Consider the following 13157-nt stretch of genomic DNA (forward strand, 5'->3'; position numbering starts at 1 on the left):
TTTATCACGCTCAAGGCTAACAATATGTGCATAATTTACGAGTTCCAGGTAATATTTTTTATATTCACATTAACCACCACTATCTCAAACTGAAAAACTTATATAAGCAACTCACGACTTAGTATCTAGGTACCATTCTGCTACTAGAACATGGTGCTTTTCATTATTTTGGTCATTGCTGTCACTTCGGATGGCATACTGTGCCAAGTGAGTATGTTGACAAAAAAAATCGATTCAGACAATTCACTTCTTGCAAGAGTTATAATGATTCTATGTAAAATAACATACAAGTTTCCGAAGTGTAAAAGTATAACACGTATATAAAGGTCGTTTAATAAAATAAATATTTTATTGAAATATTTCTTACCACATAGAATAAAATCCAATCTAATAGGCTAGATAGAAGATGCCGTGGACTATTATAGTTACTGGCAAACTTTGACTAGTTATTAAATTAAAATTACATACATTTTCCGTGGCATTTCTCAAAATACCGATTTGATAATGGTAATTCGCCTATCGCTTTTAGAGATTCTATATGTTATTTTTTATCTTCAGCTGTTACCGACCAAACCTGATTTCAAGCAAAACTAAAATTATATATATATATATATATATATATATATATATATATATATATATATATATATATATATATATATATATATATATATATATATATATATATATATATATATATATATATATATATATATATATATATATACTAACCAACATTAATGAACAAGTAGTTTTCCCTGAGCCACGTGGGTTTATCTTTCGCGAAAATTAAATGTGTTGACAGGTTTGGTTAGTTTTGATTTATTTGGTCTAGGACAGACTAGTTTGCCTGAATTTAGGTTTTGTTAGTTTTGTTAGTTCCTAATATTACATAGACATTCCATAGAAACTGAAGCAAATTTTCTAAAGATATTGAAATTAAAACATTTCTTACATTGCCCGAAAACGTTAGTCATTCTATGGAATCAAAATAAATAAGAACTAAAAGTTCAGATTTTCACGAAATTATATATTATGACGTGACAATTGTTTCGACAACACCGTGTCCACCGTGACATTTGATAAAGACACGGTGTTGTCGAAACAATTGTCATGTCATAATATATAATTTCGTGAAAATCTGAACTTTTAGTTCTTATTTATTTTGATAAATGGATTTTCATCAAGTAAAAACCTCAGTTCAACCGACAGTGATGGTTACAGATCTAGCAAAACCATGCTCTTTCATCATATATAAAATAACAGTTAATTTTGGAAACGTTTTTTAAACCGAATGGGAGGGCTACATTGCACGATCCAGAGAAAAAACTTTCATAGAATCTATGAAAAATTTCAACAAACATCAAGCCTAGCCAGAAATAAGAAAACATTTCGTATAACATTACCTAATACCTAATTATATCCTAATCCTATCCTACTTATATTCTAATATCCGTAGTCTATACCTAAATTCAATAGTTTTCAAAATATTTACAAAATTAAAAAATATTCTAGAACTAATTAGTTTTACAAATGCCTGGATAATCCTTCTAGTGATAGATTGGGAATATTCTTCATTTAGAAATTGAACTTCTAATCAGGTTTTTTAGATGTTCTCTGTTTTCGATGGTGCACAATCTTTTAGAGTTCCCCATAAAAATGGGCATCACGTCTGGGCTGTTGGGTGGCCATTTTTATTTTTCCAATCCATTCATTCAACCTTTGATTTAAATAGACTAGGTTTTATACAAAATGTCTTAGCTTTATCAAATACTATTATTTAAACATATCGTTAACAAAAAACAAATGGTTTGAAGAAAAAACTGTTCCTATTCTAACCTAGAATTTATACATGCCTGTGGAATTAATATTATTATTTGATCTAAATTATGCTCAGTTTCATATATTTTGTTTTAATAACTCAATACTTTGGCACGCCTACTATAAATATTAAATTTTTAACATTTTGTTGAGTGGTTCACAGTTTACGAAGAAAATTTGAAATTTGAACTCATAATTTATATTTAAATAAAAATAAAAGGGCGGGTGATGGATCTTCCGGATAGAAAATATTAAGAAATTCTCAAATTTGCAACAACTTTAATTTAGGCATATAATTTGGTAGCACTGCATAAAAATTGCAATTCCAAATATTCAACCTTACAACGCTTACAATTATTTGCGCATAATAATTATAGATACAGAATCAAACCCTTAAGCGATTGATCGAAGCCTATTATTACAGATAAACATTGCAAATTTTCGATGTCACGAATTCTTTTTTGTCATTTTGCAAGTGCCCAATTACTAGAAAATATGTTTCCAGATAGAAAAAAGCCATCATCAAAGTGTCTAATTGTGTTTAATCAGGTGGGGCGACCCGTGGTAACCACACGTCAGGGTGACGTAAGAGGGGTTACCAATACCACCCAACTTAGGAACAGGACGTACCATGCGTTCCGAGGAATACCGTACGCTCAGCCACCGATTGGCGATCTGAGATTCCGCGTAACTATATAAATTAATAATACATATTTCGAGACCTATTTAGAGGGGCACATTTCTACGTCGTAGGCTCCCAGAAAAGCACGTCCTTGGGTAAAACCACTGGACGCCGCCGAAGATAAAAGCGAATGCACTCAATCTGATGGTGCTGCAGTTGTCGGGTCCGAGGATTGCCTTTACATCAACGTTTACACACCTCAGATAAACGCAAACTTACCGGTCATGGTTTGGATATACGGTGGAAGTTTCAAATCCGGAATGGCAAACTTCTCCATTTACAATCCGGAAAACTTCCTCGAGGAGAACGTGGTCTTTGTTTCCTTCAATTATCGAGTGGGCATTTTCGGTTTTTTGAGCACCGGCGACTTGGAAAGTCCCGGCAATTGGGGTTTGAAGGACCAAGTACTAGCTCTGAAATGGGTTAAGGAAAACATCAGAGGGTTTGGTGGGAACCCAAATAAAGTTACCATTTTTGGACAGAGCGCCGGATCCGGTTCTGTGTCGTACTTGGTTCAAAGCGAAAAAGCAAGAGGTACGTACTACGCTTAGTTGTTACACCATTTTTTATCAAAATACCTTATTTGGTAAGTTGGAGTGTTGCTAAAACTACTTACATGGACAACGAAAACCTAAAGGTTTCAACAATTAAGGACCACAGGCTCATGACCAAACCACCAGCATTTACTAAATGAGCGCATGTGAAAACTAGTGATTCCATGTGTGTATATTTTGCTAAAAAACTGCCATAATCATAGTGATACAAAAAAAACACTTAGGACTTAAATTCCATTAAAAACAAGTTTGAAAAAAGTATAACTAGCTATTACGTTATTTATAGTGGTCTATTTTTTTCAAAGATACTTACACAGGCTACTGTAACACTATTTATAAAACTTCTCCATTCCTCCTGCATCGGTTGTTGTTGAATCGAACTTGCTGACGTTTTGCCAATCATCCTGTTAACTGAAGCTGGCCGCATTTTACTCTGTAACTGCTTATATTATATTGTTTGAGAGGATCGGAGCTCGGGCAAGAACAAGGTCTCGGATGACTGATTGCTACATTTGTTATAGATTTCTATGGATTCTCGGATTTTTCGTTGGTAGAAGAATTGAATACATGGAAAAATTTTACTGTTATCGAATAAAATTTGTTTCATGATTGTGTTCGGCACTACCGATGAATTTATTTGCCCTAGTCTTTAGGCTGTTTCATGTTCTTTGAGTCTAGATATTTTTCGTCACGCTCTCCAATGTATTCTTTGCCGCATATCCATGGAATGCTGTAAGCACCTAATATCGATGGTATCAACGATATTGAGAGACTTTTAGACAAGTGGTAAATCTGGTTTTGAAGTTATATTTCTTAAGAACTTTTGATATGTGCTCAGTGAAGTTTTGAATGTAAGGAATTACAACAGTGGTAAGTGTGGGATTGCTTTCGGAATCTTTGTCTGTGGAAGGTTGTGGTGAAGTGTATTTTGTGATGTAAGATGTTTTAATTATGGGTTTTACCTGTCTGTAAACAAAAGAGTTGATAATCAATGATTTTTGGGCCGGATGAGATGTGTTTCTGTATACAGAACGACCCAATATTAGGTCTGATTTTCCATTGATAGGAATATCTAAGAATGGGAGATGATTATTAGTTTCTAATTCAATGCTAAAACGTATGTAGGGTGTACAGCGTTTAAATATCTGAAAAAAATTGGTAGGGATTCTTGACCATTTTCCAAATAACAAAAAGTATCATCAAGGAAGCGTTTTCATAATTTGATTTTATATGGAAGGTGTCGAGGGCTTTCCTCTGAAAAGACTTGACAGAACATGAAAAAGCCTTAAGCCTGAGACAAATAAACTTATTGGCGTTAAAACTAAAATTCTTGCTGCTTCCTTTAGCTTCGCCCCCTCAAACAGCAGGTACAGAGTAGAATGTGAGCCAGTTTCGTGAGCCAACAGGATGAGTGGCGAAACGTCAGCAAGTTCAATTCAATAACAACCGACGCCGGAAGAATCCAGAAGATCCAGGAGAAACCTCTTAAATTGTGCCATAACTTTTTTCCGAATCCTACGCTAGAATTTTATTTGCAGTTATTGTCAGATGATGAATACTGTGACGTCTCGAAATTCATGGACATTCCTTTTTCTCGTCATTCTGTTATTTAATGGTTGTGTTACCTTTTAGGGCTCTTCCATGGTGGAATAATGGAAAGCGGTACCACGTTGTCTTCACTGGCGTTATCTAGAAACTCGAAAACTGACGCCTTCCATGTAGGAATTAGGTACGGATTGAACACCACTAGCACTAGGACGCTCGTAAGGGAATTAAGGAAAGTCGATTACTCAGTACTCCAACAAATTTCGGATCAAGTAGTAGCTTTGGTAATCGACTTGGTTATATTGCCGCGGTAGTGTAGCTATTATCTCGCACTTGTTCCAGAACTTCATTATAAAACCCACCGAGTGGAACGTAACTACTTTCGGTGTCGTGGATGAACCGTACCACGAAGAAGCCTTCTTCAGCGGCAGAAGCCGCGAGCTTTTGATATGCGGAGATTTCTACAGGGTTCCCGTAATCGTCGGTTACACCTCCAACGAGCTAGGATTTATCACTTACATTTTCGGTAACTGAATCATGACAAGCATAACATAACACGAAGCGAAAAATAAAACAGAACAAATAAACCCGAAAAATTACTCGTTCAATGAAATATTAAACAAAAAAAAAGCTTTCAACTCTACCGAAACTTCCTTTTTAGGAAGATTATAGTTTATGTATGTTCAAGCACAATGCTGCGTTGCCAAACCAGTAGATATCAATTGCCGATACAATTGTGTTTGTGAATTGGAACTATTCGCTTAAAACGTTGACGGTCGAGTTGTTTTTTGCAGATCAACTTAAACCGCTGCTACCTCAATACGAGGCTGATCCCAGCAAATTAGCCCCGCCGGCTTTGACCAGAGATCGAGTCGAAAAGCTACTAGCCGGTTACCTAATCGACGTCCACTACTTTGGTAGGGGCGGAATATTCAACAGCACACCACAATCAGTATCCAATGTGAGCGTATACAAAATTTGTTTGAATGAATGGGGTTGCTTGCGAGATAATGCCGTTTTACTATTTTGGATGATTCAAAAAATGTACGTCGGCAAAATCTTTCTTTTATAAAACAAAGAGATCATTCTTCATAAGATTTTGCAGGAACTGAGTTTTCTAAAACAGAAAAACTCTTAGGGCGTTGACTAAAAAAAACAAAAGTAACAAAAATTTCTCAAAGGATAAACCCACCTTAGATTTTATCATACATGTACGGGATGGCCACTTAGCTGTGCAATGTATTAGCATTTTTTCTTAGCTGTGCCGCCAAAATACAGAGTGATTTAACGATAAACTAACGATAAACCTAATAATTTTTCTAATATTATATTTTTTCTAAAAAAACACTAGCTTTCACATTTTCAAAAATATTACGATAGCGCCATTATTTTTAAGGGATGAATTCCGAATGATCATCTTACTGAGCCAGGTGCTAAATCACTCAAATTTGATGTTAGCGTTATTCCAAGATGACGTAAAAGATATACGCAACGGAATTTGAATTGAATGCTACAGGGTATTCAAAATAAACAAATATATTTGTTTTTAAATTTTCTTAAATAACACACCACACATATTATTATTTTTTATGATGATCTTACAAAAATCTACAAAATTAATAAAGATACCTAATTTTAATACAATATTTTTAATACAATATTTACCATTCTTTCTGTCTAGAACTATTGCTATATCATTAGTTGACCATGACAAAATTACTTTCTTTTTATGATACTTCTGGATTCCTCCTGCGTCGGTTTTTGTTGACTCGGACTAGCTAACGTTTCGCCAATTATCCTGTTGGCTTCATCAGAGCTTGACTGAAACTGACTCGTATTTTACTCTGTACGTGCTTTTATATTGCTCCAGGGGGGCGGAGCTAAATGAGGGGCATAAACACCATCTCGGATGACTGATTCCCATATCAATGACAGGTAGAGGCCTGAGTCGCGGTTAACACACAACCTTAAAATAGCAATGAAACCGAAAGCAATCCCACACTTGGAACTGTTTTCCTTCCTTATATTCAAAATGTCACTGACCACATATCAAAATTTCTAAAGAAATATAACGTCAAAACCAGATTTACCACTTGTCCAAAAATCTCCCAATATGTTCGATCCGTCAAAGACAACATTCCATTTGAGATGCCAGGAGTTTACAGCATTCCATGCATATGCGGCAAAGAATACATTGGAGAGACCGGATGAAAAATATCAACTAGGCTCAAAGAACATGAAAGAACCTTAAGACTAAGACAAATAAACTCATCAGCAGTTGCCGAACACAATCACGAAACCAGTCATAAAATTTTATTCGATAAAACAAAAATTATTGCATCTAATCAATTGTTCTACCAACGAAAAATCCGAGAGTCTAGAGAAATCTATAGGCAATATAACAATCTTAACTGCGGTCTCTACCTGTCACCAATATGGGAATCAGCCATCCGAGACGGTGTTTATGTCCCTTATTTAGCTCCGCCCCTCTCAAACAATATAAAAGGAGGTACAGAGTAAAATGCGAACCAGTTTCAGTCAAGCTCTGAAGAAGCCAAAAGGATTATTGGCGAGACGTTAGCTAGTATTACAGTAGCCTGTGGAAGCTTTCTTGAAAAAAAAAACAAAATTACATTGTAAAATTTTTACCGGACAACTGAGTAAATAAATTAATAAAATTTATTGTGATGTCAGTAAATAAAAAAAAATTGATATTATTTAAATACTGGGTGAGGCGAAAAAAATACTTCGTTGGCAGTGAGACTTTACGAGACGAAGTACCGTAATACACGAATACTAACTAGAAAATCTCTTCCGTGTTTAATGGAACGATTTGATGCTTGTGGTAATATTGAATATGAAAAACCGAAACTGAAGAAAAAGAATTGGAAATTTTACTTCAAGTTCAAGAAAATCTCCAGGTCAGTAGTTGTTAAGTTATTAAGCTAGCTAGTGTGATACTTCTTCAAGAAATACAAATTACAAATAAGATAAGCTAATTTGAATTTAACGTTATTTACCTTTCCTGTTAATTTAACATTGGGCCGTTATTTTGAACAAAATTGCTTTATCTATGACTCAAACAAAGGCCTTTTTACGGTTAATTTTTTAACCTTAACAGAGCCCTCTTGGCTTATAATTTTGCCATAACAAACCAACGTTAAAGTCTTAGACAGAAAGAAGGGTAAATATTGGAAAAGTTAAAATAAATTAAAAGCATTAAATAGTATATGACTATATGATATATTCAATAAAAGTTGTAGGTTATTGTAAGATCTTTCAGACAAAATAATTATATATATATGGTATGCCATTTAAGAAAATCGAGATTTTTCAATTTCAAATGGACCAAATATATTCGTCTATGTTGAACATCCTATGCATCTAATGCAATTTCTTGCAACTAGTATTGTTTTAGAAAAAAATAAAATTTAAATTTAAAAAAATAGTATGAGGAAAAGTTGTTTAGCATTACAAGTTACGCCCAAATAACAAACCATTTGAGGTCCAATATTTAAAAAAAACTTTAGGTGTTTTATAAGTGAATTTTATTATCACTTATTATTGCCTAAATTTTAAGAAGATTAATTTGTTTTTTGCCTTTTCACGTAAGTGAATACCCAGAGTTGAACAGATTATTTTCCACACGATGCCAAATTTCGGAAAGACCCTCTGTATATAAACGCTAAGCTAATGCCGACTATACAAACGACAAAATTTGCAGTTTCTGAGCGAAGAGCTATTCAACAGACCCGGCAGAGAAACGGTCAACCTAATGTCCAAGTACACCGACGTGTACTTTTATGTATTTTCCTACGCGGGCGGCGTGCCCAGAAAGTACCCAGGTTCGCGCATGGGCGGGTCCCACGAGTGTTGTTTCGAAAATGTTATTTTTAGGGGCGGCCCATGCCGACGAGCTGCAGTACCTCTTCAGGAATAACGCGAATGCGAGCAGAGCTGACCAACTGACTCGCGACAGGCTTCTGAAGCTATGGACAAATTTTGCCAAATTTCAGTAAGATTACCACTGCACACTTAAACCGGTAAACCAAAGACGATAGTTACATGGCCCATTTTATTCCAATCGCGTGTTCCTGTGGTGACGTCACTTGGCCTACTCGATATAAGTTTTATACGGTTTTATGTAAATTGAATAATACATACATATATTGAGAAACAAACAAATGGTAAAAAGGGATTCATCTCCCACGCTTAATTTATTTAGTATCAAATTTTAGATGGCGCAGTCTCGGCCATTTACCACTTCGTAATTACTTTTTTGGTTATGTCATTTAATTAGACTGGGTAATATTATGAGGAAAAAAATGTAGTTGTTCCGGTGACTTTTATTAGCAAACATCTGAAAATTCGATAATTTACGGAATTTGATAGAGGGGTTTATATACTGTTCGTAGGTCGTTATATTACTGAATAAGAAATAAGAAACTATAAGTACACTTTTTTTAACTAATAAGCAAAAAGCTAAGATATTCACCCTGGTTCTTTTCATCACAAAATTCCCCATCTTTAAAGAAGATAGTTCTAGCTTCGGTATCTAAACAATACGTTCAAAAGAATTTCATTTTCGTGAAGATTACAACAGTGCAAAGTTCAGGATGGTTGGGCTAAGTTGAGCTAGAATCCCGCTTGTGTGGAGTGATAAAAAAAAACAGTCACTAATAGTTACACATCGTGTAGTACGAATTTCGAGTGAAGTCAAGATCAGCCTCAAATCAAATTTTTTTGTTTGCCTGGACTGAGATTTTGTCACACATAGGAAAATCTGAGTTCACAAGTCATTGCCGATTCTAAGTAAATTGATCAGAAAGTTTAGATACAACCCAATTATATTTAATATTAATATCCGACCCCGTGTTGGTGTGGTGACGTCACTTGGCCCACTCGAAATGAGTTTTATACGGTTTTGTGTAAATAAAATAATACATTAAAAAGGATAGTACTTATGCTTTGTCGTATAGTAATTTTGGTTAGTTGCATTTTGCAAATAATAATTGAAAAGCGATTCTTTGAATTGAATGGGCCGTAACATGTCAAACGCACTCCCACACGGTTACACAAACACAAGTTAGTTTTAGTTTAACAATTTTTTAACCCCTAAGGAACCCCACCCCGAGAAACGACGAGCCATTGTTTCGAAACGTCACATGGCTGACAGCCAAGCACGGGCTACATCGTGACAAAGATGATGTGAATTACTTAAACATCGGCGACGAGCTAGTGCTTGCGAAGAACCCGAGCCAATCGGATTGGTTGTTTTACCGGGACCTCTACAGAAGATTCGGCGAAGGCATCGACACTACTTACTAGCATTTAGGGTCAGGAATTGTCACATTTCAAATAAATTTCGATGACTTTTGTGGGTTTGTCGACCGAATCAATTTACATTATTTGAACAAGGCGTATACAATTAAACCATATGGCTACTAGAGATATAGAGGCCCTACCTATGCTAAAATTAGAGGAAGGGAAGTGAAGTTTCTATGAAATTTTTTTTGAGAAGATCCATTCACAGGCGAGATTTAAAATCTGATAACTGACATATCGGCAACAAGTTTGGATGCAACATTTTCTCAAAATATATCCAGATCGCATTAAATCCTCAAAAGAAGAGGAGAGTTAGGTGTGTGGATTATTGCTGTTTTAAAAGAAAATGGTGCAAAGTGCATTTTTTTTTCATAATAGAGCCACTTTAATACTTCAGTATACCGTTGATATAGTTTTGGAATCTTTAACAATAATCATAAACAAATCCTTTGAAACATATTTTTAAACCAGCAGGGTCGTGTGACTGCATAAAGTAGTTGAAAAATCTAATCTAGACACTTATATTGAAAAAGTTGTTTTCTACTCCCGTCTGTAAAATACCTAATTACACACAGATCCAGCGTGCGGGAAGCGTCACTTTACCACATCAGTTTCGTTTCCCATGGATCCGAGTCACTTCGGATATTTCCGGGATTCCACCGCACGTGACATTTATAATTTAAGTTTCTCACAGAAATTTTACATACCGTTCGCATGAACTTTAGTGGTTTTTATAGTTTTTATATTAATATCATGCCAAGACCAAATATACCATTTTGAAATATCCACGTCTTATTAGTACAAACAAAACAAAATTCAAGGTTATGACCTGCTTCTTCTTGCTTATACGATCTTAAAAATGTAATTCTCTTAAAAGCTCTATCCTTGGATGATTTTTTTCTTACAATTACAGTTTTTTTCTTTAAATAAACTACTTAATGATCAGTTGTAAAAGTTAATTAAACAACTTAACGTTTTAAAATTGTATTTATTCCGTTGTTTATATGACATATCCAAGAATACACCTCTCTCTGAGAGAGACAACAATAGCAGAACCAATCGGAACGATAAAGGAGTCCGTTTAAGGGCAAATGGTAAAAATATTGTTTGAATGGTACGAAATTTAGTAATTAGATAATCTGATCTATCCAATAATACATCTCTGCCTGTCTAACGTACACAGTAAAAAAGAGACAACAATAGCAGAACCGATCGGAACGATAAACGAATATGTTTATTGGCAACTAGTAAATATTGTGTTTGAATGGTACGAAATCTAGTCCGATAGTCTGTTATTTTTCGTCGCAGAAAAAGTAGAATACGGATTGGTAAACTCTTTATGTCGTTTATTAAGCACTCGCTCCGCTGCGCTCCGGTGCGCTCCGCTCGTGCCAAATAAACTCATGAGTCAAATACTCTTTACTGCACTTGTTGCATAATATACTATTTTGGTATAATATGCGAAGTGTACCACTGGAACTAGTTGAATCACACCTCTATTTTCTTACACAATGTGTTGAACGCAGTGGTCAGTGCTATTATATTAGTAAGGTATTGGCTGCATTGGTTCTAAATCTCAAAAAAGGCCAGGAAATAGTTCACGGCAAATAGACTTCTCCTAGACAAGGAGAAAACCCTGAATATTCCAACAGATAATCAGCTCTGTGAAGGAAATAACGTGAGGTCACTCGGTATAACTATTGATGACAGTTTGAACTGAGCTGCACTTGTAAATTGATTGTGGTTAGATCTCTCGACTGTTGTATATTTGATGAGACGGCTCATTATTTTGCGCTTTTCCACTCTAAGCTATTATACGGTGTCACTATATGGGGTAACTGTACAGCTGCCAAAAAAAAGTGGGGCTACCTTCCCCTTCAAATCTATATGCATAACTATCACTCGAGAAATTGTAATCTTCAAATTCCTAAATTTAAATTAAGCAAATACAAAAAAAACTTTTCGGATTTTAGATGTCTTCCTGATAAAATAAAAAATATAATTTAAAGATTCTTTGTAATTTTTGTATTGTAACAATTTTTTTCTGTTTGCGTTGTTTATTTTCTATTTTTTATTTAATATTTCTTTGCTGTCAATTTTTTTAACTTGCTATAATGTGTTTGTGGAATTGTACAAACATAGTTAATAAAATTCTATTCAATTCTAATTAAACTGACCTGCAGATGAAGTGGCCACGCAGAAGAAGTTGCCTAATTTTGATAGACGGATTGGATTTTCGGTCGGTAATGCGATGGTCTATGATTCTGTGGTATCGAATGAGTTTTTTTAAATCCTCTATTACTGAACCAATTGAGTTTGGAGTTGTGAACTATTGAAAGAAGTATAACAAGTATTTTCCATTAGGTACCCCGAGTTTTTCTGACATCTACGTAGGAAATTAGGTTTTAAGTTACTTTTATTTCTGCCATCGTGATTGTGTATATTTCTGTTACAGACATAAAGTAGGTTTTGCGAAATAAAAATGAAATTAAACATGAGCTGAGAAACAAATAAACTTTTAATAACGAATACAAAATCATAAACGGAGGCTAAACGCAAACTACACAAGGAAGAAAAAAATCATTGACCCATTCGTATGCTGACATTTGGTGGTTATTTAGACAAATTTCGTTCTTGTTATGAGACAATGGTCGACACAATGAGGTCTTTAGTTTGTAAGTTGGGTCGAAATTTTCCAAAATAGCGTAGAAAATGTAAAGATACTGAATTCTTTGGTAATGTTTAACCTGAAAACTGAAGTTTTTGGTAGGTTTGCAGCTTTGATGTATTTTTCTCTAAAAAAATGTTGAAAAAACCTGACTTTAATTGTTTCTCACAACAGTGCACCATAATGGAATCATTTTTTCTATTCCTCGTTATACAAGGTGTGTACGTAGTAAAACAAAAAAAAATAATTTGCTATAAAGTTATTTATGAATTTCGATTTTAAAATAACGGCTACTGCATCGAAGAAAATGGTCAACACCAGCGGCAACTTTTTGCATGTCTCACTTGATCTGCCGTTCAGTTTATATTGTAAAGTACAAAAATCTTGACGAAAACAAAGCGACTGACGAATTATTTTCCCCCGTCCGTGGTAAATAAAAAGACAAGATTAATTCGAAGAAGAATTTTTAAACGTCTGTCAGAAAAAAAAACCTAAACGCATCTCTTCGTACGTCCGGGTGACAGGTTACGCAACAACAAGCCGGACAGCTATATATATTTAC

The 13157-nt window shown here is 34.7% G+C and overlaps 2 protein-coding genes across 5 annotated transcripts in view; one reads left to right on the forward strand and one right to left on the reverse strand.

The window, feature by feature from the left end:
* The window catches only part of LOC132708277 (protein madd-4), a 535295-nt gene that overhangs the window by 493843 nt on the left and 28295 nt on the right, over window positions 1-13157 (reverse strand). The gene's annotated exons all lie outside the window — the stretch shown is intronic.
* LOC132704400 (carboxylic ester hydrolase-like) lies at window positions 105-10001 on the forward strand. The gene is made up of 9 exons (XM_060674373.1): window positions 105-207; window positions 2371-2508; window positions 2575-3037; window positions 4690-4886; window positions 4945-5128; window positions 5397-5563; window positions 8327-8447; window positions 8500-8617; window positions 9723-10001. The coding sequence occupies exons 1-9, from the start codon at window positions 151-153 to the stop codon at window positions 9928-9930; spliced, it is 1653 nt and encodes a 550-aa protein (XP_060530356.1). The 5' UTR covers window positions 105-150; the 3' UTR covers window positions 9931-10001.

Source organism: Cylas formicarius, unplaced genomic scaffold (assembly GCF_029955315.1).
Source record: "Cylas formicarius isolate icCylForm1 unplaced genomic scaffold, icCylForm1.1 PGA_scaffold_10__41_contigs__length_53128322, whole genome shotgun sequence".
Classification (NCBI taxonomy): Eukaryota; Metazoa; Arthropoda; class Insecta; order Coleoptera; family Brentidae; genus Cylas; species Cylas formicarius.